The sequence below is a fragment of the Pantherophis guttatus genome, chromosome 14, assembly GCF_059756535.1.
Source record: "Pantherophis guttatus breed Tessera chromosome 14, ASM5975653v1, whole genome shotgun sequence".
NCBI lineage: Eukaryota > Metazoa > Chordata > Lepidosauria > Squamata > Colubridae > Pantherophis > Pantherophis guttatus.
The window spans coordinates 10534700-10562149 of record NC_142076.1 but is presented as its reverse complement, the minus strand read 5'-3'; the positions used below and the strand labels follow the sequence as shown (position 1 = coordinate 10562149).

The 27450-nt window shown below is 45.5% G+C and overlaps 2 protein-coding genes across 3 annotated transcripts in view; one reads left to right on the top strand and one right to left on the bottom strand.

Annotated features, from left to right (window-relative positions):
- Positions 1-25641, top strand: part of IFT38 (intraflagellar transport 38) — a 56191-nt gene extending 30550 nt beyond the window's left edge. Inside the window, exons 9-13 of one of the 2 annotated variants that reach the window (XM_034420458.3) lie at positions 6608-6680; positions 17330-17437; positions 18133-18188; positions 22664-22720; positions 24632-25641. In XM_034420458.3, coding sequence (XP_034276349.2) covers positions 6608-6680; positions 17330-17437; positions 18133-18188; positions 22664-22720; positions 24632-24784 — 447 coding nt within the window. In that variant the 3' untranslated portion in view covers positions 24785-25641. The remainder of the gene's footprint in view (positions 1-6607; positions 6681-17329; positions 17438-18132; positions 18189-22663; positions 22721-24631) is intronic. The other variant, XM_034420456.2, reaches the window with a different exon arrangement.
- NLRC3 (NLR family CARD domain containing 3) overlaps positions 24457-27450 on the bottom strand; it is a 37154-nt gene continuing 34160 nt past the window's right edge. The window contains exon 18 of the mRNA XM_087878487.1: positions 24457-26037. Coding sequence (XP_087734613.1) covers positions 25947-26037 — 91 coding nt within the window. The 3' untranslated portion in view covers positions 24457-25946. The remainder of the gene's footprint in view (positions 26038-27450) is intronic.

Genomic DNA, 27450 nt, shown 5'->3' with positions numbered 1-27450 from the left:
GCAAGGGGTTCTCTGCCTGGTTGCTGGGTGGGCATGGCCATGGTAGGCATGGCGTAATCAGCCTCCATGGGAGGTGGGTGTTTTTGCCCTCCCCGGGCTCTGGAGGCTTTCCTTGAGCCTCCTGTAGGGCGAAAACAGCCTCCCCAGGCTCCGCAGGCCCTCTGGAGGCTGGAAACGGGCTTCCTGAACTTCCGGTAGGCCCGTTTTTCACCCTCTCCAAGCCTCCATGTGCACTCTGTACTTACCTGCATCCAAAATGGGTGCATCCAAACATTTTGGGCACAAAGCATCTGACAACTGAGCTGGAGGTTGGCAAACCCTCTGTAGGTGATCGTATTATTCCAGCTCAGCTTCCTGAAGCGACTGGGTAACAGTCAGTCGCAATTTTAACCTCCTTGTTTCCTTTATTAATGTGGACATCTCTCATTAAACCTCTCCCCGATTAAGGGCTGGTTCTGCAAATTAGCAGTGGGTGAGGCTAATGAGGAAAATAAATCATCTCTAGGTGAGGAAATGGTTGAAAATGTCAGGGTTAGATGGAGCAAGAATGGTTTCTCGTTGAGGACCAAGCAGGCTTTTGAGTAGGACCTCTATCATAGATCCAGAGATGCTATGGGAGATACCAAGAGTGGGCTTCAAAAATTTTAGCAAGGGGTTCTCTGCCCGGTTGCTGGGTGGATGTGACCATGGTGGACGTGGCCTAGTCAACCTCCTGCACCACGGCGGGGCGGGGGTGTTTTTGCCCTACCCGGGTTCTGGAGGATTTCCTAGAGCCTCCAGGAGGGTGAAAACAGCCTCCCCAGGCTCCGGAGGCCCTCTGGAGGCCAGAAACAGGCCTCCAGGGTGCCCTGCACTTACCTGCACCCAAAACGGTCCGTGTGGGGACTCCTGGGAGGGGCAGGGCGGGCGGGGCCATCCAGGAGTGGGATTTGGGGGGGTTCTCCAAACTGCACAGAATCGTAGCTAGAGGTTCTCCCAAAACCCTACGAACCCCCTAACAGCCCACCCCTGGTTAGAACCAGTGGAAACAAGGCACATAAAATAAGAGCTTCTAATTCTGGTGTTCGCTATTCCCTCTCCCACCCTAACTCCTCGTCAGCCTGTCCCAGATGCACAGATGCCGCTGCCGATATGCGTGAAGACAACGGTGACACCCTAAACTAGTAAGATTTCTCTTAGCTGGCTCTCAGAAGCCCCATCTGTGAAACTTAGTCCTCCGTCAGGATTAATTTGCCTGGCAAACTTTTTCAAGCGTTGCAAAATGTTCCTGTGCGTTTTCATCCCACGAACTCATCCGCGTCTCCCTATAAAAGCCCGTGCATTCAACCAGCTCTCCAAAGTAAACTAAGGCACTAGAACTTTTAACGCATCAGGAGAATAGCAAATGAGCCTTTATTGAATCATTACAATTCATACTTTCCACCAGCTCCAGAGAGAAAAGTAAGCAAATAAATAGGAGGACCTGTTGAAGTCATTTCGGATACAATGGAAACACACTCGATTTTAATTGGAGATGTCCCTGATTGAAAAGCTTTGCAAAGAGTGGTCCGTTGGAAAAAAAAGGATTTATTATGAAGAAACGTACACTGGTAACACATCGTAGTCCCTTAATGATTCTTTTTAAAACAACAACATCAACAAACGACAACAGTGTGGTTTCCTGATCTCAGTTACCAGCATTTACATCTTGTTCCCATCCCTGTTGACCTTCTTTCCCAGACATAATTTTAAATTTAAAGCTCTTTGTGTCCGAAGATACATTATGTTCAAGCAGCAGCAACAACAACAAAAAGATAAACTCTTGTGAGTTAGAATTTGGCATTTCCGTTTTCTTCTTCCGTGGACTCTGTGCTTGTCGCTGTTCAGTTCTTGCATAAGATTAAATGTTTCTTGCTGCTGGCATGTCAAATGAGAAGGATTGTGAAAACTAAAGGCCCTTCTGGATTGAACTGTGAGGATACGAAGAGTATCTCTGGAATGTGTAGGGGAGGGGTCTGCAACCTTAAATACTCAAAGAACCATTTGGACCCGTTTCCCACAGAAAAGAAAACACCGGGAGCCACAAAACCTGGGTGGGCTCAACCGATCATCAGAGCTATCGGTTCTCCTGAACCGGTCCGAACCAGTAGAATCCCACCCCTGGGCACACCCAGACACAAAACAAAAGGAAGGGGAACCACTCAATCTTACTGCCATGGCTTATAACATTGATTCTGAAGTTAATTTTAGTTGTGTCAAGTAGGGTGCTAAGGAGAAGGCCAATTTTTTGTTGAGCAGAAGGAACCCAAGGGAGCCCAGCTGTGAGAGGGATCTTGGAGTCTTAGTGAACAACCAATTAAATATGAGCCAGCAGTGTGCGGCAGCAGCCAAAAAAGCCAGTGCAATCCTCAGTTGCCTTAACAGAGGGATACAATCAAGATCAAGTGAGGTACTAATACCACTCTATAAAGTAAGACCACACCTAGCATACTGCATCCAGTTTTGGTCATCACACTATAAAAAAGATGTTGAGACTCTAGAAAGAGTGCAGAGAAGAGCAACAAAGTGGATTAGAGGACTGGAGGCTAAAACATATGAAGAACGGTTGCAGGAACTGAGCATGTCTAGTTTAATGAAAAGAAGGACTAGGGGAGACATGATAGCAGTCTTTCAATATCTCAGGGGCTGCCACAAAGAAGAGGGAGTCACAACCCCATGTTTAACTGCAAGCACAAATAGTCAGAATCAGCAAGGACTCTACATCTGTCTCCTTGATTTTCACCCCTTGTCCTATAGGCAGAAAAGAAGGAGTCAAAGACAGGGATGATTAGGGGACTGGAGCCTAAAACATACAATGAACGGTTGCAGGAACTGGGCATGGCTAGTCTAGTGAAGAGAAGGACCAGGGGAGACATGATAGCAGTCTTCCAATATTTGAGGGGCTGCCACAGAGAGGAGGGGGACAAGCTATTCTCCAAGGCACCTGAAGGCCAGACAAGGAATAATGGATGGAAACTGATCAAGGAAAGATTCAACCTGGAAATAAGGAGAAATTTTCTGACAGTGAGAGCAATCAACCCGTGGAACAGAAGTTGCCTTCAGAAGTTGTGGGAGCTTCATCACTGGAGGCTTTCAATAAGAGACTGGACTGCCATCTGTCAGAAATGGTGTAGGGTCTCCTGCTTGGATTAGATGACCTACAAGGTCCCTTCCAACTCTGTTAATCTGTAATCTGTAAGGAGCCACAGCTTCTGTAAATTGGAAGAACCGAACAAGGCAATGCGACTTTATGGATGTGTATGGATGTGACTTGAAGGCATCAGGACACCACTGCAGACTCACCAAAGTTGTGAAGGCAGCTTTGTAGGAACCCTACGGGATAAATAAGATTTGTGCATTGCAGGCCTTTGGTGTTGATCAACCTCATTAACTGGTGTTTTCTTCTGTTTATTCTGCAGCCGCCTTTGTTTTCAGCTTTTTAACCTCCTTTGGGAGATAGCTATTCAAACTCCAGTCTAATCCAACTTCCAGAATCTGCATTCTCCTTTTATAATTTTCTGTAAAATGATTTATTACCTCGGCGCTTCCAAGAGTTTTTTTTCTCTCCTCCCCCCTTCCCCCTCCTCAGCTTAAAGACTGAAGAGATGAGGTCTAGGATATTAAACAGGCTATTAATTAATACATGATCGATAGAAATAAATGAACGTTTTCATCCTGGCCCCGTCAACATACGGACTGGTAAAGATTCTTCGGCTTGATCGCCAGCTGGAAGCCCTCTGTGCTGCAAATTAAAGCAAGACCCAGATAGAAGGAAAACGGATAATATAATTTATACCAGAAACAATCTGGATGGTTCTTTTTCTCTCCTCCCCACCTCCAATACCTGGATCAGTTTTGCCCAGATTTGCCCCCCCCCCCGCGCAAACTTGCTTCATCCCGTGCACATCCGGTTCGCCTGTGCGCCTGCTTTCCACACAACCGCCCAGCCTTCCACGCATGCGCCCGGCCTCAAAAATGTCCCCCAATAGGACGGCATAGAGCTGGGGTGGGGGGGGGGGTCCACCCACGATTTCCGCAACCGGTTCGGGCGAACCGATCCGAACCGGCTGAATACCAGCTCTGCTGTGATCCCATCGCTTTGCAGAACATTAGGTTGGAAGCGGGGAGATGGTTGTGCTGACAGATTTCAGGATATTTCCTCCCCCCCCCACCCCCGAGGCAAAAATGGACTTGCAAAGGCAAATGCCTGTGATGTGTGGAGCAGAGAACACACCGTTCCACTCGGCTTATGCGCATCACGTTTGTTTATTTGCATATCGTCGCCATGCCATCAGAGATCAAAAGCTCGAACCGTGGGAACTATAGATCTGTTTTTCTTTCAATCACAGCTAAAGGTGAGCGCAATTGAGTCAAACATCCCCATTTAGGTCAGTCAAATTTTATTTTGTCAACCTGTCTGGCAAAAAAACACACAAAAAAAACCACAGCCTCCTATAAACCTTTTGCTAGGATCACATACCAAACCTCTGTAAAACATAAGAGAAGCAGTTGCAACCTTAAAAATTTGAATTATCCCTGGCAAAAATTCCTCGAATTTTTCCCTGTAAACTTCCATTCCCACAGCTAGAAAATGTGGCATTTTACAGCCGGGTAGGTTTCTTTGCTTGCAGGAAAGATAAATTGTATTCTCAATTAAGTCTCCCACTTCTCAGTCTGAGAGCTTACTTAGGGTATTATACAGAGGCTAATAGATGTTAAGTGCCCATCTGTTTCAAACCGTAAATCTGCTGCAAAGTGAATTTAATCAGTGATTCAAAGATGAACAGAAGAAAACAGAGGCATAAAAGATTTTTTTTTTAAGTTTGTTTTTCAGGCAAGAAGGGAATTTTTTTTAGTGGTCTTCTACTCCAGGAGACGTATGAGACACACAGGGTGGAAAGGGAACTGCCTATCCCAGTGGTCAGCAACCCGCGGCTCTGGAGCCGCATGTGGCTCTTTCATCCCTTTGCTGCAGCTCCATGTTGCTGGTCGGCTCCACAATTGATAGGGCTTTCGGTTAGGACAGGTAGAGGAAAAAGGATGTCACGCTAGGAGGAGACTCTATGGTGGTAGTGAAACTGTGCTAAAGGTCGGCAGAGGAAAAAAGGACGCTGTGCTAGGAGAAGACTATGGTGGAGGAACCGACTTCCAGTCGGCAGAGGGAAAAGGACACCGTGATAGGAGGAGACTCTATGGTGGGGGAACCGGACTTCCGGTCGGCTCCAGAATTGAACGGGGGCTTCCGGTTAGGACCTTTGTGGCTCTTTGAGTGTTTAAGGTTGCCGACCCCTGGCCTATCCTAATGAAGAGAAGGGTTAAGGGGGACATGATAGGTAACTTCTGGTACTCGAGGGGCTGTCTCAGAGAAGAGCGGATCACCCTGTTCTCCAAAGCACATGAGGCCAGGACAAGAAGCAATGGATGGAAACCACTCAAGGAGAGAAGCAACCTAGAACTAAGGAGCAATTTCTTGACAGTGAGAACAGTTAATCAGTGGAACTGCTTCCCTTCAGAAGTTGTGGATGCTCCATCACTGGAGGTTTTCAAGAAGTCAAGGACAACCATTGGTTCAGAATGCTATAAGGACTCCTGCCTTGGGCAGGGGTTGGCCTAGAAGACCTCCAAGGTCCCTTCTATACCTACGATTCTACGTCTATGTCTACCTGGGTTATAACTCTGTCCTTTACTGAAAGTGATGTAACGTATCAAAATGGTGTTGACAGCTGTCTTGTCACTAATTGCTGCCTCCGTGCTCGTCCTTCTTTTCATGAATTGCCAACTGTTTTTCCTTAACCTTTTGGAAGCGCCAGAATGACATTTCCGAATCACTGTCTTCCAGATGTTGCTACCTATCCTTCCGTGTGTCTTTGTGTGTGACCGTGAGCATGTGTGTGTGAGTGAGTGCGTTTAGGGCTAACACATATTTAATATGAAACTGCAGTTCTGCATAAGTATACAGAGCACTATAAAGCTATTTGGGGGGCTCTTTTTGAAGCTCAATCATTTAAACATAATCCTTCCCTTTAAATGCTGGCGGTTATAGTGGTCGGTTGATCACGAAGCTAAGGGAATTATGGTATTCTAGCCACGAAGATAAAATATTTTCTCAGGTATCCCTGAAATAATAAAAATGGCATTTAATTATCTCTCTAGTGTCTGAAGGGTTTTTTTCTCCTTCTTCTTGGGCTTAGTCAACATTCTTTCCTCACTACATTTGTAAGGTTTTTTTTTTTTTTTTTAATATTCTTTTTTTACGGTGGAAGCCGAGACCACATATCACAGTGTTGGCGAACCTTTTAGGCACCGAGTGCCGAAACGGGAGCGCGCCGGGAAGACGATCTTCCGGTTTCCAACATGCATGCGCACATGAAAACCAGCTGGCTTTAACGGAAGAGCAACAGGCGACGGCTCGTGTGCCCGGAGAGATGGCTCTGTGTGCCACTTGCGGCACGCGTGCCATAGGTTCGCCATCACGGGCATATCAGTTCTCAATTTCTGGAACTAAGCTGTCTTTTCTCGCATCCTGGCTGCCTCCTAAGCCGAGGAATTCTCGAGCAGTGACCATCCTGATTTTGATCTTCCCTTACAGGAAGCAGAAAACACCCTGCGGCTGATGCAGAATAAGCTGAAGGAGGAAGAGAAACGTTTGCTGAAGAGTGGAAGTAAGTTACTTTTTCACGCAGCAGGGGGTAGTCCTGTGGGCTTTGTCCACATCCAGTTTTGAATAAATTTTTCTGACCCAGGCATTCCCAAACCACGACACAAACTCCTTGTGCCAACTAAAACCCCTTTTTATTAAGTTACTGTGAATTTGTCACATTCACATCCAACAAAGTCTTTCAAGGGAGAATTCACAGTCACAGACCTTATCTGGCTTGGAGAGCTGCCAGGCCGATATCTTCAAAACTTGGCCAGGAGTCTCGGAGACTCACAAAACAATTAAGCAAACTAATTGTCTCCTACAAACTCCCCTCTCCTTTCGCTCCTCTTTTATTCCCTCTGCAAGGGGCCATTCATCGTCCACCTGTGGCTTTACTCCTGAGTCGGTCCTTGTTCCTTAGCTGTTCGCTTCTCCTGGCAGCTCTGTGCATGTGCACACTGGGAACAGGCTCCAGTTGTTCGTCTGCCTCACTGATGTCTGACTCTGAAGGCAACTGATAACTGTCAGACTGCCCTGGCCCTATCTCTGCTTCCGACGCAGAGCCCAGACGCCAGAACTGGCCCATGTTTCTCCCCAAACCCCCTCAGTGTCCAAATCTGCTGCCAGCTTCACTGGCCACTGGAGGGCCACAACATAAATGGGCAAAACCAAAACAGCCCAATTGAATGGACCTTCGGAAGAGGTTGCTCTTAGTTACGACCAGCATAAGAACTAATTTCTTCAACCTCACATAAACACCCACCCACTAAATACAGTAAGTTTGTACTCCCTAGAACAGGGTTCAGCAACCTGCGGCTCCGGAGCCACATGCGGTGCTTTGGATCCTCTGCTGTGGCTCCCTGTCAGGTGATCCCACCACTGGCTGGCTCTTCCCTCCTAGTCACTCCTCGCCTGGCCTGAGAAGGTAAAGGCGACGGCAGGGGATGGAGAAGCAGCCAGGGCAGAGACAGAGAGATACAGAGAGAGGGGGAGAGAGAGACACATAGAGAGAGGGAGGGGTGAGGAAGGGGAGAGAGAGAGATGTCAAAAGGATTTTGTGGTTCCCGGTGTTTTTTAACAACTGGTTCTCTGCCCTAATGACCGGCTGGATAGGCATGGCTAGGGGGGGTCATGTGACTTGTGGAAGTGAGTGACATCGAGTTGGCCACACCCACCCAGGTTTTGTGGCTCCCGGTGTTTTCTTTTCTGTGGGAAACGGGTCCAAATGGCTCTTTGAGTATTTAAGGTTGCAGGCCCCTGATTTAAGTAATCCAGGTTTATAGATGAGTCCACCAAAGTTGCTATTCACACAAAGTTGATCAAGTCCTGTTCTTGCAGGCCTAAACATTTGTGATGTAAAAGACCATGGTGAAAAGCTGCCTCTGTTCATTCTCATTCATTCATTCCCTCGATCTTTCATTTGATTTATTTCCTGCAAGGGACAGCATGAAATCTGGAATGAAAAATGGATAATCTCCTTTCTTCCTTGTCACCCTTTGGTCAGATCTCGCTCTGTTGGAACATCTCCTTTGGAGCAGGATATAATTAAGCTGGGCGTTGAAATATGTAACAGTATAAATTATTAACATAATAACTTTTGACTGGAAAAATTAGTGGTAGATTGGAATAATTTATTTGGGAGCTTCTGCCAACCGTTTTGACTCATTTTAAATAAGACGTCAGCAAAAACCGTGTGGATGATTCACCTGGGCGATTTTAATATTTGCCAAACAGAGTTAACTTGAATTGAACAGATGGTCTCCAGGGAAGCGATTAAGGAAATTAAGCCATATATTATCATTCTTGTTGATTTTCCATTGGCTTGTGGCTTTCCTCTGTTCTATGCCTTTTTTTTTTCTATGGTGCAGAAACTAAAGTCTGTACGCTGATAGTATCAGGATCACCTGGAGTGATAGAACAGCTTTGTGCACCCAGGTTTGGTCACCATCACGATACAAAAAAAGATGTGGAGGCTCTGGAAAGAGCGCAGAGAAGAGCAACAAAGATGATCAGGGGACTGGAGGATAAAACATACGATGGCTGGTTGGGGGAATTGGGTACGTCTAATCTAGCGAAGAGAAGGACTAGGGTTGACATGATAGCAGTCTTCCAATAGTTGAGGGACTGTCAGAGAGAAGAGGGGGTCAACCTATTCTCCAAAGCACCTGAGGGCAGAACAAAAAGCAACCAATAGAAGCTTATCAAGGAGAGAAGCAACCTAGAACTAAGGAGAAATTTCCTGACAGTGAGAACAATTAACCAGTGGAACTCCTTGCCTCCAGAAGTTGTGGGTGTTCCATCACTGGAGGTTTTTAAGAAGAGTCTGGACAGCCATTTGTCCGGAATGGTATAGGATAGTGGTGGCGAGCCTTTTACTCACTGAGTGCCAAACAGGTATGTGCTTTGCGTGAGTGCAAGCTATCCGCACTAACCCGTGGCTCCCCCATGCGTTGCATGCACAATCACACAATCTGTGTATGCACGCAGGTTTCGTGTGGCTCCCCCATGTTCTGCACATGAAATCACACCATCTGTGCATGCATGCAGTTTTCATGCGCAATGCACGTGCACGAATGCCATTACACATGTGCACGCTGCGTGCAAGTACTCACACGCATGTGCAAACATGCACACATATGCAGGAGAGCTCCAAAGACCAGCTGGGTCCCCTGAATTGCTCGCATGCGCACTGGAGGCCCAAACACCAGCTGGGAGGTGCGTGCTTGCTCGGAAAGATGGCTCTGCGTGCTACCTCTGCGTGCCCCCACAGGAAGGCTCTCCCCCTGGGGGTCGCCAGTCGACATTGTTTGACCGACGGCACCCTGAGGAGTCCCTCTCTGTGAGAGCGTACTGGCCGGTGGGAGGCTATCGGTAGCAGAAGGCGATCTCGTAAGTACCCAAGTCCTAAGCCATGGAGCGCTCTAAAGATGGTAACCAACACCTTGAATCGCACCCGGAAGACCGCCGGGAGCCAGTTCAGCTTGCGCAGGAGAGGTGTTACATGGGAGCGCCATGTCGCTCCCATAATCACCCGCGCAGCCACATTCTGGACCAGTTGGATCCTCCAGTGCTCTTCAAGGGGAGCCCCATGTAGAGAGCATTACAGTAGTCCGGACGGGAAGTGATGAGGGTGTTGGTAGGCCTAGAGAAGAAGAGGCAGACAGTGGACACATCAGCGATGAAATGCTACCGGTTCGGGTGAACCGGTAGTGATAAAAACTACCAGTTTGGGTGAACTGTTGGTTTAAAAAAACTACCAGTTCGTCTGAACCGGTATTTCCAACAATCAGCTGTGCCGCGCGATTTAGATTCACTAGAAAGCACGATTTCCTGCTTTCTAGCACTTTTCCCCTCCTCCCTGTTCTATTTACCTTCACAAGCCTCCTTTTTCCACACGAAGCACATGTTTGGCGCGTACTATGCATGCGCACTCACGCAGCGTGCGTTTAGCATGCATTGCACATGCGCAGGCAGCGACCTGGTAGCAAACCAGGGAAGATTTCACCACTGGGACACGTTCAGAGTTCTTGCATTTTAAGAATGTTTGGTGGATTTCATCCCCATCACCTTAGGCCCGTGATGGCAAACCTATGGCACACGTGCCACAGGTGGCACACAGAGCCATATTGGTGACCACACGAGCTTAGCTCCAGCATGCATGTGCGTGCCGGCCAGCTGATTTTTGGGTCTTCTGGGCCCACCTAGAAGCAGGGAAACAGGCTCTTTCTGGCTTCCGGAGGGCCTGGGGCAGGATGGGGATGGCCTGTTTTTTTTGTTCTCTCCAGGCTCCAGAGCCCTTCTAGGAGCCTGGGGAGGGCAAAAACAGCCTTCCCCACCCCCTTGGAGGCCCCCCGGAACCCGGAAACGGCCCATTTGCCTACTTCTGGTGGGATCGGAAGGCCCATTTTTTTGCTCTCCCAAGGCTCCAGAGCCTTTCTAGGAGCCTGAGGAGAGCAAAAAACAGGCTTTCTGGTCCCACCGGAAATCGGCAAACAGGCCATTTCCTGCCTCCGGAAGGGTTGCGAAAGCCATTTTCATCCTTTCCAGACTCCTAGAAAGCCTCTGGAGCCTGGGGAGGGCGAAAAACGGTCCTACCGGGCCCACCGGGCCATCACATGCCAAAAGCGGAGGGAGCGCAGGGGGTCGTGTGCGCATGCACGGGGGTCGGGGTGCATAGAATTATAGGTGTGAGTACGCACGCACACAACCCCCCCCCACACTCCCCCCGTTTTTGGCACGGGATGGCAAAAAGGTTAGCCATCACTGCCTTAGACTAACAGTCAAAAATGAGCCATTTGCCTAAGGCCACGAAATAAATTTCTGAGAGAAATGCAAAGGAAATCAGGCACATCAAGTGCTGGATTTGGAATTATCCCCCTAGTGAAATCATTATCTCGGCTCCCGCACAGCTCCTTCTTATCGCAGACATCCTGTCGAGTTGTTTATATGATAGCAAAATGCCGTAAGGAGGATTGGGGCAGGGGGCTCAGTTCCAGAGCTGGCCATTCAAAGGAACATCCCATAGATTTGGTAAAGAAATATTGGAAGCTCCAGGAAAGAGCAGTATCGGAGTACCAGGGCCCCACCATCCAAGGAAACAGGCTCTCTGGGTAAATGCAAAGCACATTTTGTTCTTTGCCAGAAGCAAAGAAAAAAGGACATATAGAATAGAATTCTTTATTGGCCAAGTGTGATTGGACACACAAGGAATTTGTCTTCGGTGCATAAGCACAGAGTGTACATAAAGTTATAGGTGATAAATCATGATCCTAGTCATCATAAAAATACATTTTCATCATAAACCATAAGATACACTTAGTGATAGTCGTTGGATACTAAATAAGCAATCAACATAAATCATACCAGGAAACTAAATTAAACAACATAAATCGTAAAGATACAAACAACGAAGTTATAGTCCTAAGTAGAAAAGGAAAGGTAAGAAGAAGAATAGTAATACTGCCTTACTAAACAGTTTGACAGTGTTGTGGGAATTAGTTGTTTAGCAGAGTGATGGCGTTCGGGGAAAAACTGTTCTTGTGTCTAGTTGTTCTGGTGTGCAGTGCCCTATAGTGTCATTTTGAGGGTAGGAGTTGAAACAATTTATGTCCAGGATGTGAGGGGTCTGTAAATATTTTCCCAGCCCTCTTTTTGACTCGTGCAGTATACAGGTCCTCCATGGAAGGCAGGTTGGTAGCAATTGTTTTTTTCTGCAGTTCTAATTATCCTCTGAAGTCTTCCTCTGTCTTGTTGGGTTGCAGAGCCTCTGTAGGATTGGTTGCATATCTCTCTGTAGGAAATGGTGTAGGCAGGGTCTCCTGCTTGGGTGGTGGGTTGGACTAGATGTCCTCCAAGGTCCCTTCCAACTCTGTCAATCTGGAATCTGCCTGCTGGAACCAGAGTTTGATAAGGAAGGTGTCATGCACCGGGGAGATCAAGAGATTCAGGCAGTTCAAATGAGTATAAAGATTTATTGCAAGTTTAAGCTCTCTGCAAGAATCTGGCCAACTCACGGTCAAGGAAAATGAGTGGGAGATAAGAGAGGCATTCAAGGTGGGATGGACCTTGAGTTTTTTGGTTTTTTTTAAAAGAAAACCCAAATAAAAGACCGAGAAACAGGTAGTATCTTATGAACAAGCAGACCCACTATGGAGATTCTCAGTCATCCAGGTCATGTTTTTTTCTTTTGAAGACGTTTTTCGCTTCTCATCCGAGAGAGCTGAAGAAGCTTCTTGGATGAGAAGTGAAACGTCTTCAAAGAAAAACCAGAAAGTCCCGTTGCCTCTTGGGGAAAAAAAAAACACCTTTGGGAGAGGCAGATCCACCATAAACGGGATAAGCATCATTCTTGTTGGAAGGAAAATCCATCTGGTTCAGTTCCAAGCTGGGAGAAAAACGCTGGAAACAACATGGAGGCTGATTGGAAAGAAAGTTGAATGATGAACAAGAGCCTTGGTGGCGCAGCAGACTAAAGTGCTGTTAAGTAACACCAGCTGCCTGCAATTATTGCAAGTTCAAATCTCACCAGACTCAAGGTTGACTCAGCCTTCCATCCTTCCGAGGTAGGTAAAATGAGGACCCGGATTGTGGGGGCAATAAGCTGACTTTGTATAAAAAAGAACACCGCTTGGGGGGGGCCGAAAGCCCTACTAAGCAGGTATATACAAAAGTATGAAGGCTATTGCTTAACACATTGTAAGCCGCCCTGAGTCTCCGGAAAAGGGCGGCATATAAATCGAACCAATAAATAAATAAATAAATAAATGAACAGAGCCAGCAGTTTTGGGTCAGCTTGAACAAACGGTTGAATGGGTGGATGGATCTTTATAGGTTTCTGTGACTTTGAAGTTTAAACTGTTGTGGGGGGCGGGGTTTGTGCAATATCTGAAATGCCCTTAGGGGATTGGGCAATGTAGTGAGCTCTGTCTCTTCTGCTAAATGGTAGTGGGTTAATCTTTTGTTGTTGTTAGTTGCGACGTCATGTCCGACCTATCGTGACCCCATGGACAACGTTTCTCCAGGGCTTCCTGTCCTCTACCATCCCCTGGGGTCCATTTAAGCTCACACCGACTGCTTCAGTGACTCCATCCAGCCACCTCATTCTCTGCCGTCCCCTTCTTCTTTTGCTCTCTATCGTTCCCAGCATTCGGCTCTTCTCCAGGGAGTCCTTCCTTCTCATTAGGTGGCCGAAGTATTTGAGTTTCATCTTCAGGATCTGGCCTTCTAAAGAGCAGTCAGGGTTGATCTCCTCTAGGACTGACCAGTTTGATCGCCTTGCAGTCCAAGGGACTCGCAGGAATCTTCTCCAGCACCAGAGTTCAAAGGCCTCCATTCTTTGGCACTCAGCCTTCCTTATGGTCCAACTTTCACAGCCATACATTGCAACTGGGAAAACCATCGCCTTGACTATACGCATCTTTGTTTACAGGGTGATGCTTTTTAGATTTGCCATACCTTTCCTCCTCAGGAGCAAGCATCTTTTAATTTCTTGGCTGCAGTCCCATCTGCGGTGATCTTGGAGCCCAGGAAAATAAAATCTGTCACTACCTCCATTTTTTCCCCATCTACTGTATTTTTCGGAGTATAAGACGCACCGGAGTATAAGAAGCAGCTTAGTTTTGGGGGAGGAAAATAGGGGGAAAAAATCTGCCTACCAGGTATTCAGCTGGCTAGTGTCCTTAGTCTGGTCAGCTTCAGCACATTAGTTTGCTGGTTTTTATCCCCTGCTTGGGGGTAAAAAACAGCTTCTAAAGCACAACTGATTTTTGGAGAGAGAAGCAATGAGAAAAGCAGGCAAACCATGGAGATCGCTTCACTCGCCAGCGCCTCCTTAGGGCTGAAAAAAAAAGCTTCACAGTTGGAGAGTCGGAGGAAGCAGGCAAAGCAGGAAACATCGCGTCACTGAAAAAGCTAAAGCACAGCTGAGAGTCGGAGGTAGATCGCTTCAGTCGCTAGCGCCTTGTTAGGGCTGAAAAAAAGCTTCGAAAAAGCTACATTCAGAATATAAGACGCACCCAAATTTTCAGCCTCTTTTAGGAAGGAAAAAAGTGTGTCTTATACTCTGAAAAATACGGTATTTGCCAGGAATTGAAAGGGCCGGATGCCATGATCTTAGTGGGTTACTCTTATTGTGTCCTAAATGGCCATGTCCTGTTCTTCTTAATCCCATCATCCTGGAGCTGAAGGTCTTTTGTTTTGTAGATAGGCTGGCCCAGTCTTTCTTAATGAGCACGAAATATCTGCCGGGGGGGGGCGAGAGGGGGAAGCTATTAAGAAAGACGGAGTCTGCTTTCTGCCTTTAAGAGCATGTTTCTTCTAGTGAGAGGGCTTCCCACATTCTGAAATCAAACATTTTGGCGGGTATAATTGAAAACCTGGTGATGAATAACCCTCATCCTCGTGTAATAGGGGGTGGCCGGTGGTTCGTCAGGTTCCCCTAGGATGCTTTGAGAAGGGCAAGAAAATTGATAGCATCGCTTATTTGCAATGGAGGGAGGAGGAGCAGTGGCTGGGGAGCTGCTTGGCTGTTCCCCAAGGGCTTCTTGGCAGACCAGACTGAGCCCAAATGCCAGTGCTTAGAGCTGTGTAAATGTGAATTGGGCGAGTCAGACTACGTAGGTCAATTGACAGCAAATGCATCTGGGGTTTATCAAGCCTGACCTTCTGTTTCCGTGATGAATAACCAGCTGGCAGGTGAGAAGATGGCGTGGTTTGTGCCAGCAAAGCTCCCGCTGGAGTTTGTAAACATAATCAGTGCAAGATAGCGCGTGAAAAATGCCCGGCGTGATCTCACTCGGCCTGATACAGACAGGACAATTCGTCTGACGTGTTCGTCATGTGGAAAGGAAAAGGAAAAAAAAAAAAATCAAAAGTACCCAAAAAAGGAATACACAACATTACTCAAAAGTTTTTAAAGGGAAGGCGAATTGAAACTTCAGGGTTTCTTTTTTTCCCCCTCCTACTAGTAATTGTTCCAGAACAAATTAATTAAAAATATCATGGTAGGAGATGATCGGGGCTGAGTGTGAGGGAGGAGTCAAATGTGTCATCAGTCTCGAGTCCCTTCGTGCCCATAAGAGATCTAAGTCCCACCCACCTTAAATTCCGTAGCCTCCTATTTACTGCCAATTTGTTTTTAACTGTCTGGGTTTCTTGATTTCCCCGCTTGACAATCACGGTTTTAATAAGATATATGCTTTTTCTTTTATTATTATTATTATTATTATTATTATTATTATTATTATTATTATTATTTATTATTTATTATTATTATTATTATTATTATTATTATTATTTTATTATTTATTATTATTTTATTATTTTATTATTATTATTATTTCGGAGGATAAGACGCACCGGAATATAAGACGCACCTACCTTTTTTGGTGAGGAAAAGAAGAAAAAGAAATCTCCCTCTGTCTCTGCCTCTGAGCAATTTTGCCTGGTTGCAGCAATCGGCAAACAGCCTGCTTTACTTTCATTTTCGTTTTCAGTATAGCTTGATTAGCACAAGGGGGAAAAAATCTGCTCCAGCAATTTACCTCTTTGCAGTAACAGCTTAGAGCAAAACAGCTGAGAGTCGGGAGGCTGATCCAATCAACTTGTACTAATTAGGCTGTGCTGAAGCTGAAAGGAGCTGTTTTTTCTTGCTGTTTGCTTGCAAGGAGGTAAATTGCTGGGAGGCAGAGGCCAAAGGGTGGGGGCCAGTGGGTGGGCGGGGCTATATTCGGTGTATAAGACGCACCTAAATTTTCACCCCCTTTTAGGAGGGAAAAAGGTGCGTCTTATACTCCGAAAAATACGGTATATAAAATACAAAAAGGAAATAGAAAATTAAGGGAAGGAAAGGGAATGGAGAAAAGAGGGTGGGAAATTCAAGGGGGAAGAGAAAAAGAAAGGAAAGGGGGCATTGACTTCCAACTCTTCCTAGCACAGTACAAGATAAACACGCTCCAACCTCCACTTTTTGCTTTTACACATTAATACATAACTAGCCATTTCTATAACACCAAATCTTTCTAATCAACAAAAACAAAATCAAAGTTTCCTTTTTTTTTCTTTTCTTCACAAGCACAAATTCCAGAAGTGATATCCAAACAAGAACATATTTTCCTCTTTAAATAATCAATTTAACCGTTCCTGCTTTATCTTCCTTGCTATAGAAATAGTACGTATTTCCATTTGCACCTAATAATCTTTGTGAGTGGTCACTATTTAGAATAGAATAGAATAGAATAGAATAGAATAGAATAGAATAGAATAGAATAGAATAGAATAGAATAGAATAGAATAGAATAGAACAGAACAGAACAGAACAGAACAACACAACACAACACAACACAACACAACACAACACAACACAACAGAATTTTTTATTGGCCAAGTGTGATTGGACACACAAGGAATTTGTCTTTGGTGTATATGCTCTCAGTGTACATAAAAGACAAGATACATTCATCAAGAATCATAAGGTACAACACTTAATGATAGTCATAGGGAACAAATAAGCAATCAGGAAACAATATCAATATAAATTGTAACGATACAAGCCACAAAGTTACAGTCATACAGTCGTAAGTGGAAGGAGATGGGTGATGGGAACGATGAGAAGATTAATAGTAATGCAGAATTTACAAAAATTTACAAAATTTATTGCATTCAACAGTCATGCAGGACCAGAAGTTCACTTGAAAGTGCCAATTTTTGGAAGCTTTTTAGGGCACTCTCGTTCTTCTTACACTGAGAGTTTACAGATTACAGATTAACAGAGTTGGAAGGGACCTTGGAGGTCATCTAGTCCAACCCCCTGCCCAAGCAGGAGACCCTACACCATTTCTGACAGATGACAGTCCAGTCACTTCTTGAAAGCCTCCAGTGATGAAGCTCCCACAACTTCCAAAGGCAACTTCTGTTCCACGGGTTGATTGTTCTCACTGTCAGAAAATTCCTCCTTATTTCCAGGTTGAATCTCTCCTTGATCAGTTTCCATCCATTATTCCTTGTCTGGCCTTCGGGTGCTTTGGAGAATAGTTTGACCCCCCCCCCTGTGTGACAGCCCCTCAAATACTGGAAGACTGCTATCTTGTCTCCCCTGGTCCTTCTCTTCACTAGACTAGCCTGCAACCGTCTATCATATGTTTTGAACACAAAGGGATTCTCGTTTTTATTCAGGTCACGATGACTCGGACATGGAGATCCACGAGGACGATGGATCAGACAGCGACCTGGAAGACCGGCAGCTGATCAAGCAACGCACAGCCATGGAGATGCTGATGCACGGTGGGTCGATCTGCTCCTCTTCTCTCCTCTTCCCAAATGGCTTTCAAGGCACGTTTTCAAACTGTGCAGCCTGTACCCATGAGGGTGCAAATGAGAAAAAAAATGGCTTTTAACAGATAAAGCGATGTCAGCTTGTACCAGCGTATTAAAAAAAAAGAAAAAAGATTCCCAGATTTAAAATGCTAAAGATTGCCTTATTCCCGAGCTGATTTTAGACAGCTGGCCTTTCTCCAAATTCCAGATGAAATCCAAAAGAAAAAGAACTTAAAGGAGGGAATGGGGAGTTGGCAGTATCCTTCCCCCTGCCACGCGCCCACCAAGCCACACTACACCCACCAAACCATGCCCACAGAACCGGTAGTAAAAAAATTTGGATTTCACCACTGACCCACGGCCTCAGATTCCCACAGTGAAAGTTTTTGAAAATAGATGACCAACAGTCTTAGACCAAGTCAGTTTCCTTTACTTTAAGCCCATCTTACCTAATTCAACCTGAGCCAAAGGAAAAGATGCTCCTCGGAGGGGCGAAATCCCACCGAAAAGGTGCCCACTCTGACAGGTGTCAACATTTCTACCTTTGATAGCTCTGCTGACGATGGAAGCATCTATGTCCTTTGAGTTTATTTTATCAATGGTTCTGCCAGAGCTTGGCTTACACTTTTGTGACGTTTTCTGACAAATATTGCGTGTTTCAGGGCGGCCGAGCAAACGGCTTGTTGGAACCATGCAAGGGGGAGACACGGAGGACGAGGTAAGCGGCTGTGGCTGAAATACCCGTGATCACGTTTAAACATGAGTTCACGTGCACTTTTTTTGCAAAGTAGAAACAAAGGTTGTTTTAATGGTTTTCCTGCATGAAGGAAAGCATGAAGGTTTTCGCTCATTTCCCGCCAGTGCAGTTTTGCATTTATTTATCATTAAACCAAACCCCATTTTCTCTGCGTGCAGTTATACCGGGTTTAAAGTAACAATTATTTCATGAACTTTTCAACGTTGGCTTTTAAGTATCCCTGTCTCTTATTTTAAATTTAATGTACTGTTTTTATGTTTGACTGTGTTATTTGTACACCCACCGAGTCCTTCTGTAAGGCAGAGGGGTGGTTTCTAAATTTGATTCATTAATTACTTAAATTAGGCAAGGTTCAAAGTGACAGTAACAGAGTTGGAAGGGACCTTGGAGATCATCTAGTCCAACCCCCTGCTTACGCAGGAGACCTGTACTAGGGATTCGAACCGCCAAACTGCTGACCTTTCTGATCGACAAGCTCACTGTCTTAGCCACTGAGCCATGCAGTCAGGCTGAGCAGAGGTGGGGGGAGGATAAGATAGGATTGTGAATTACCTAAAGATAGTATGTTCCACTATAAACCTATGATTTCTATAGCTGATGCTTCTCTCTGATTTTTTTCATATGTATAGTACAGGTAGTCCTTGACTTACAACTTGTTGTGGGCGGAACTGGCAGCAGATTTGGACAGTGAGGAGGTTGGGGAGGAACATGGGCCAGTCCTGGGGGCTGGGGAAAGCTCAGACGAGGGCTCTGCTTTGGAGGCAGAGAGGGAGATAGACAGCAGTGAGGCAGAGGAACAGCTGGAGCCTGTTCCCAATGTGTGTATGCTAAGAGCTTCCAGAAGACAAGAACAACTAAGAAAGCAGGGTCGACCTGGGAGTAAAGCCACTCCTCGGAGGTGATTGGCCCCTCCCATAGGAAACAAAAGAGGAGTGAACGGGGAGTGGGCTTTTGCAGGAAACAATTTGTTCGTTCGGTGACTCTGAGAGATTCTGTGCCAAGTTTTGCCTTGTACTGCATTTGGAAACTAGTTACCTGGCAGCTTTCCAAGCGAGATAAGGTCTGTGTTGATAAACATTCCTTTGAAAACCTGTTTGGACAGGCCTTGCTGACTGTGAATGAAAGGAATTCACAGTTGTGTAAATAAAAGAGGCTTTTTCTGGGACCAAGACTCTGGTTCCTGCTTTTTAAGGGAGCCTAGGTCAGGACACAACTGTTCATTTAGTGACCATTTAAAGTTACAAAAGCACTGAAAAAGGTGACTTATGACTGTTTTTCCCAATTACGACTTTTGCAGACGCTTGGCAACTGGTTCATATTTATGAACCCCTTTCTGAACAAGCAACGTCAATGGGGAAGCCAGAGCCACCTAACAATCGTGTTACTACCCTAACAGCTGCAGTGATCCACTTGTGATCTCTGAAAAAAAATGTCTCACTTAACAACAGAAAGGTTGGGCTCCGTTGTGGTCGTAAGTCGAGGACTACCTGTATATTCAAATAAAAGTGCGCTCTGCACTGTAAAAGCATCTGGGATTGTGAACGAGCTTCGGATGATTTATAGAATTCGCTTTGATTAAAAGTGCTCATGAATGCTAAGAATAAATATATATTTATGATATATATTTTAATAATATATAATTTAATTTATTTTAATAAATATTTGCAGTATAATATCTTCAAAGGCCACTAACTACCTATTTCTCAGAATTGATAGCTTGGGCCTGAATCTTATTTAAAGGCTTAATTTTGCAATTTACTCCTTAGTCCTATGGCTTTCAGTGGGCCCTCTAAGTATTTTGCTCTGGGGGTTCAGGATTCGGCTGAATTTTTATACAAGCCCCTGTATAAGACGCCCCTTTTATTTATTTATTAGTCCAATTTATATGCCGCCCTTCTCCATAGACTCAGGGCGGCTTACAATGCATTATAGCAATAGCCTGCATACTTTTATGTATATACCTGCTTATTGGGGCTTTTGCTTCCGATGCGAATAGAAATTAGAAACACGCCACTTATCATTTGCTGCTCTACAATACGGAAAGTCCTTGAATTGCAACCATTCCTTTAGCGGCTGTTCAGAGTTACAACGGGATTGAAAAAAGTAATTTACGTCCAGTCCTCATACTTACAACCATCGCTCCATCTCCGTGGTTACAAGATCCGAATTCAGGTGCTTGACAACTAACAAGTATCTGTGATGGTTGCAACACCCCAAAGTCCCTTTGTCACCATTTGCAACCTTTCCGGCTAGCTTATGAGAAGCGGTAAACCATTTGGGAAAAGTGTATTTTCTAAAACTAGCTAATAACACCACCTTTTTTTTTTTTTTTTTTGGAGTAGTACCATAAAATTATATATCAATGGAAAGATAATTTAATCAATAATTTCATGCAATAGCTTTTAAGAAGGATTTGCTATTAGAATAGCAGTTACAGTATAAAGAAGAAAAGTGAAACACGTAGAAAAAACGAGATATACAAAACTGATCACCATGTCAGTTAACACTTAGTTGGGTAACCTTCAACATGAATTACAGCCTTACAACGTCTTCCCATGGAGTGAACCAAGTCTTTTTTAGAACCTAGCTGTTCTAATGTGAAACCAAGATTGAAGGATGGCTTCTATTAACTGGGTTTTATTGCTGGGTCGCTTCTGACTAACCAGTTTCTTTAGTCGGCTCCATAGATTTTCAGTTGGGTTTAGGTCTGGGCTACTCCCAGGCCATTCCAGCAGTGAAATAGGCTTATCTTGAAACTCCAAACAAAAAAAGTGGTGTTATTAGCCATCAAACCTCAAAAATACACTTTTCCTAAAAGGTTTCCACAATTTTGGCCACTACTGTACATATACATATACATATACATATACATATACATATACATATACATATACATATACATATACATATACATATACATATACATATACATATACATATACCGTGTTTCCCTGAAAATAAGACCCTATCATATTTATTTATTTATTTATTGGTTCGATTTATATGCCGCCCTTCTCTGGAGACTCAGGGCGGCTTACAATGCGTTAAGCAATAGCCTTCATCCTTTTGTATATACCTGCTTGGTAGGGCTTTCGCCCCCCCCCCCCCAAGCGGTGTTCTTTTTTATACAAAGTCAGCTTATTGCCCCCACAAATTGGGTCCTCATTTTACCTACCTCGGAAGGATGGAAGGCTGAGTCAACCTTGAGCCTGGTGAGATTTGAACTTGCAGTAATTGCAGGCAGCTGGTGCTACTTAACAGCGCTTTAGTCTGCTGCGCCACCAAGGCTCTTAATATATTTTTTTGAACCCCAAAATAAGCACTTGGCCTTATTTTCAGGGAGGTCTTATTATTTTGGGGCAAACCGAAGGAAACCAGAGGAAATGGTGGGGACTGGCTGCGCATGTGTTTAAATATTTTCGGGAAGGGCTTATTTTCAGGGGGGGCTTATTTTAGTGCATGCACTCAAAAGCCCAATTGGGCTTATTATCAGGGGATGTCTTATTTTAGGGGAAACAGGGTACATATACATATACTGTATATGTGTGTGTGTGTGTGGAACTGGCCACGGTTCACTTAAACACCACCTTGCTTAGCGAGCACAGGTCCCAAATAAGTCAAGAACCCACCTGTAATAATAGCTGTAGCTTGAAAGCATTTTTTTCTCCAGTTTATTTATGGGGCCCACCTCTTCCAAAAGAGATCTGTTGACTTTAGGCCAGATTTGGGGGTCAACAGGTCTGAAAATGGCTTGCAGGAGTGGGCTGTCATATCAGCAACTACCCACAAATAACAGACTCCACGGAAGTAATACGGCCTCTGCTCTACTAACCTGTAACACTTAACCCTAAAGCAGGGGTGTCAAACTCTGGTCTGCGGGGTGCTTAAATCTGGCCAGCGGGTCCTCTCTGGAAACCGTGAAGGATTGGCCCACGGGGCGTCTGCCAGCAAAAATGGAGCTCGGGAGGGCTACGAGAGGCCTTCTCGAGTTCCATTTTCGGCTATGACAGCGTCCTGCAACTCTCTGCCAGCGAAAACAGAGCTCGGTTTTCATTGGCAGTGCACTCGGGTCACCACAGGTGCCTCTGACATGAGTGACGTTGAGTTAGCCACGCCCACCCTGGCCACGCCCCTGCCTCCCCGAGGTCAAACACAGCCCTGATGCAGCCCTCAATGAAATCAAGTTTGACACCCATGCCTTAAAGGGTCTGCCTTGGTTCATGCTTCCTCAAGCAGATAGTTGCTGTCTTAGCTTGGTCCAGAGTCATGCTTGAGCCGATCATGCCGCTGTCTTCTCCAGCCTTGTTTGGATTTGAATTCTCTTTTCTATTTGCCTTCTGCACTCACGCTTTTTTTTTTAACCCTCTCCGGTGTCGTTCCTCTTAATTTCTTCCTACCTCCATCTTGCGTGGCCTCGCATGCTGCTGCTCCCAAAGATCGGGGCAGCCCAAGCCCGAACCAAAAAGCACAAAGCTTCCCGAGCCAAGGCAAAGGTGCGTGACTCTCCTGCCTACCCAACACCTGGCTCCTCCTCATCCCTTGCCCACAATCCCCCTCGCCTCTCTTCTCTGCTCTTGGGGTCCTGCTCACCATCAGACGCCACTGGCGGTGGGAGGACAGGGACGAAGGTAAGACGCGAGAGCTGGCATGCCGTCTGCCAGGTTATAGTCCGCCGGCAGCCTGTGGAGCTGGCAGCAGAGTCGGACAGTGAGGAGGCTGGGGAGTAACATGGGCCAGTCCTGGAGTCTGGGGAAGGCCCCGACGAGGGCTCTGCATCGGAGGCAGAGAGGGGGCCAGGGCCATCTGGGAGTTATGTGCGGACTCCGGAACCTCCAGAGTCAGACAGCAGAGAGGCAGGGGAACAGAGGGAGCCTGTTCCCAGTGCACGCTTGCGCAGAGCTGCCAGAAAGACAAAAGGGGCGACTCAGGAGTAAGGCTTGGAGATGATTAGCCCTTCCCATAAGACATAAAGGAGGAGCAAAGGAATGTGAGCCTTTGCAGGAAGCAACTTTGTTAGTTCCCGGCGTTTTAAATTCTGCAGCTCTGTTTTTACTCTGTGCTCCGTGTGGCCTTGCAAAGTTAATTGCCAATTAGGTCCTTGGCAGCGTGTCAAGGGAGATAAAGGTGGGTGCTTATCAGCCTTATCCTGAAGGACTGTGGCAGACTTCTGTCGGACTCTTTACAAACTATTTGTGACTCATCACGGGCTGTGAATGAACAGAATTCACAGCCGTTGAAATAAAAAGAGGGTTTTTGGGACTAATTGTGTGCTTTTTACTGTCTCAGAAAGCCTAGATCAGACCACCTACAACAGCTTCTCCCCAACCTCAGATTGTGTCTGGAGACTACCAACGAGGGAGGAGGGGGGGCGGGGTTGGATCTAATGCGGTGTTTTTCAGCCTTGGCAAACTTGGAGATGGGTGGACTTCAACTCCCAGAATTCTGGGAGTCGAAGTCCAGACATCTTCAGCTCACCAAAATTGAGACACTCTGATCTACTGGAAAGAAGTCATCCCAGAACTAAGAAACAGAACTTTCTCGGGAGTAGTTTTGCAAAAACCGTGTTTAGCCATAATTTTCTGGGTTGTCACAACATATTAAGGTTTAAATTGTGTTTTGGTAAACCCACTAGAGCAGGGGTGTCAAACTCAAGGCCAAATCCAGCCCGCAGAATGCTTAGATCTGGCCCGCAGGGCCGCCCTGAGAACAATGAAGGACCATCCCGCGGTGCCTCTGCCAGCGAAAATGGAGCCATTTTGGGGGGTGACAGTCTCCTGCAACCATCTGCCAGTGAAAAATGGAGCTCGGGAGGGCCGCGTGTGGCCCTCCCATGCTCCGTTTTTACTGGCAGAGCGCTCAGGCCACCACAAGCGCCCCCCAACACGAGTGACGAGCTGGCCATGCCCACCCCAGCCCCCCCCCGAGGTCAAAACACAACCCTGATGCGGCCCTCAATGAAATTGAGTTTGACACCCCTGTACTAGAGGATGTGAGAAGCAGAAAGTGTAATATTCCTGTTTGTTTGTTTTTTTTAAAAAATGGAAGGGCAAGTTTGATAGCATAACTCTGTTTCTTTCCCCTCAAAATTTCCTTTTTTCACTGTACTTCCCTGTGGAACTGTATCTTCAAACAAAAATTTTCAGAGGACAGCAGGTTGCCTTAGAGGGGATAAGTCTTCTCTTCCAGGCCCCCGTGTCCCTCTTACACACGTACACAAAGTTCTTCGTTCCTTAAAATTAGCGCTTTTATTCACAATGAACTAGAGAGACTATAGATTATCTAACTGGATAGCAACTGTATTCATTCAATCTTACGGATAAATATTATCTATATTAATTCTTCAAGACCAGGGTGTATTTTTTTAAAAAAAATATCAGATAACCAATGCATACTTTTTCCTACAGGAAGACTCAGAGGAAAGCGAAATTGATCTGGATGATGATGACGATGACGATGATGATGATTTGGAAGATGACAGCATGGACATCTCCCCCACCAAAGCCAATCGGAGGGTCAGGAAGCCGGAGCCACTGGAGGAGAGCGATAATGATTTCTGAGGAACCTCAACAGGGATGACAAATGACAACTTGCCCATGACGTATGATGAGGCCATGTTGAGGTAGTGCAAGCTGTCCAAGAGAGTGATGATATATATATCATAGAGTATATATATAGGCCTCAAGGCTATTATTGCTTCATGAATTTCACAAGCTTTAAAAATTGAGGACGCAAAATTACACCAAACATCAGAAGCCATGGAAGTCCTACCATGCTGAAGGTCAAAGAACCTCACATCTTCAAGTTAACAGTCTAGAAACAAAATCTCAGTCAGCGCTAGGATGTGATTCTCGGTGATTTCAAAGAGCAGTTTAGGATGAGTTATCAGCTTGAGTTTGTATCTACTTTACAGACTGCAGTTGAGTCTTGAAAACTCTGCAACAAGATGAAAAATAATAATAATTTTTTATCAAAGATCAAGGCAAAATTGTCAGTTGTGCAAAGTGGAGAAACCCCCTCCAAGGAGAAGCTGATGGGTTTTGAGCTATTCCAGGTGTTTGAACTCCCCATTTGTCCTTGAAGCTATTGGTACATCCAATTCCAAGTTGGTCCATTGAGGAGAAACCCTCATCAGAGAGTGGGGTGGAGGAGAGAAATAGCTCTAGGGAAAAACAGAGTTTATTTTAACCGAATTAATCATATACAACTCTAATACCATCCCTGGTCCGTCTGTAGAAGCATCTCTTTTCAGATTCATGGACGTATTTGATAGACCATTTTGCTCGTCAAGAAGTGTTAACCTTGTTCTGTACTGACGTCTCCTTGGTTCACAACTCTAAGGCCAATGACAACCTTCTTTCCTTCCGATTTTGACTGTAACGTTCCTGCATTTTGCAAATAAACCCTCTTCACTTCCTCTCCCTTGTCTTTGCTCTGATATCTTTGCCCCCAATTAAGAAATTCAACAAAACGTAATTCCAAAATCAATCTACCGGCCTCTTTCAAATCAGCTTTGGTCATGCCACTTCATCCAAGTATCCTCTTTGGAGCAAAAAACCAAGAAAGCTCATGATTGGTTGAGAGTGAGTCGGGCTTCTCTTTGATCCCAGTTTCATGGCTGCATCTCCCCTTCAGGTCTATCCCGGGGCCTTCAAGGACATCCATTCTTTCACCGTGCCCTCAGTCAATGGGCACCATGCCCAACGTAGTCCCAACTGTGCTTTATATCTCCACCACGCAGCTAGGGGTGTTCGCTCGGATAGCCTCGGAAATCACCTTCGCTCCTGATTCACCGATTTTATTTCCCAGTAAGCTGTGGGAACAAACAAAGAAGCTTTAGAGGGCCACTTCAGTGCAAAGACTTCAGACTGATTAGCTATCCAGTTGCACCAGGTTGGAAATAATAATAACTTTATTGTCATTGTACGTATATACACTGTATACCCATACAACAAAATTCACTTAACACCCAAAGACCAGGTCCAACACACATAACAATCCCCAAACACACTCCCACCCACCACAATTCCCCACCCCTAAACCACCCAAACATCCACATGACAGAGCAAGTAATTCTGTCCAACAGTTCACTGATGGTGGCCCTTTAGTTCATTGTTGAGTGCAATTATAGCTCTAGGATAAAAACTATTCAGAAGACGTGTGGTCCGAGTTTTCATTGTTCAGTATCTTCTGCCAGTAGGCAACAGTCCAAAAAGATAGTAAGCAGGATGGGAAGAGTCTCTGAGAATGTTATGCAACTTTCTCAAACAGCGAGATTCGAAGATGTCGTCCAGGGCTGGTAGCTGGAGTCCAATGATATTCTGGGCAGTTTTAATGATTCTCTGTAGAGCTTTTTTGTCCGCTACAGAGCTGCTCCTATACCATGCAAGAATGCCGTATGTCAGGACACTCTCAATGGTGCTGGGATAGTAGGACAGAAGTAGATGCTGAGATAGATTTATCTTCCTGAGCAGATCCTGAGATAGATTTATCTTCCTTTGTACAGGAAGTACAAAGAGGTGTGGGTTGTACCTTCACTGCTTAACTTTCAGCCGTTGGCTTACGGTAGTTGTCGTTCGGTCCCTTCTGACCCTTCTTGACCAAACACCTTATTTCAGCAGGTCTAACAGCTTCTTGGAGCGCCTGCTTGGATCATCGGTGGCAACGGTTGGCCACCTTGATTTCTGCTGACTTCTTTTTCAAGTGCATTTGGTGTTTCCAAGCACCAGGGGCTTCTCTGTTGACACTTACCTGTGCATTAGGTGTCCAAAACATCTAAGCGTATAGTCTATTACACCAGCTAAGGCACACCTGCATGACCTTAATGATATCACTTTCTAACCTGCTGGTAAGAATGAAAAACTCAAACATCGTATGATCTTCCCTTTACCATAAGTGTGGCAGTAGGAACTTTTGGAGTTTCTAGACCAGTGATGGCGAACCTTTTTGGCACCAAGTGCCCAAACCGGAATGCACGTGCATGCATGTGCACGCACTGGAGTACGGGAAACCCGGAGACCAGCTGGCCGGTGTACGCATGCCTGTTTTTTGGGCCGTTTTCAAGCCATTTTGGGCTGTTTTCAGGCCATTTCCGGGCCATTTTTCTGGCTGTTTTTGCCCTGAAAAATGCCCCCAAAATGGCCTGAAAATAGCTCGAAAAACAGGGCAAAACCAGCCCCCAAAATGGCCCGTTTTTTGGCTGGTTTTTTGGGCCATTTTCAGGCCA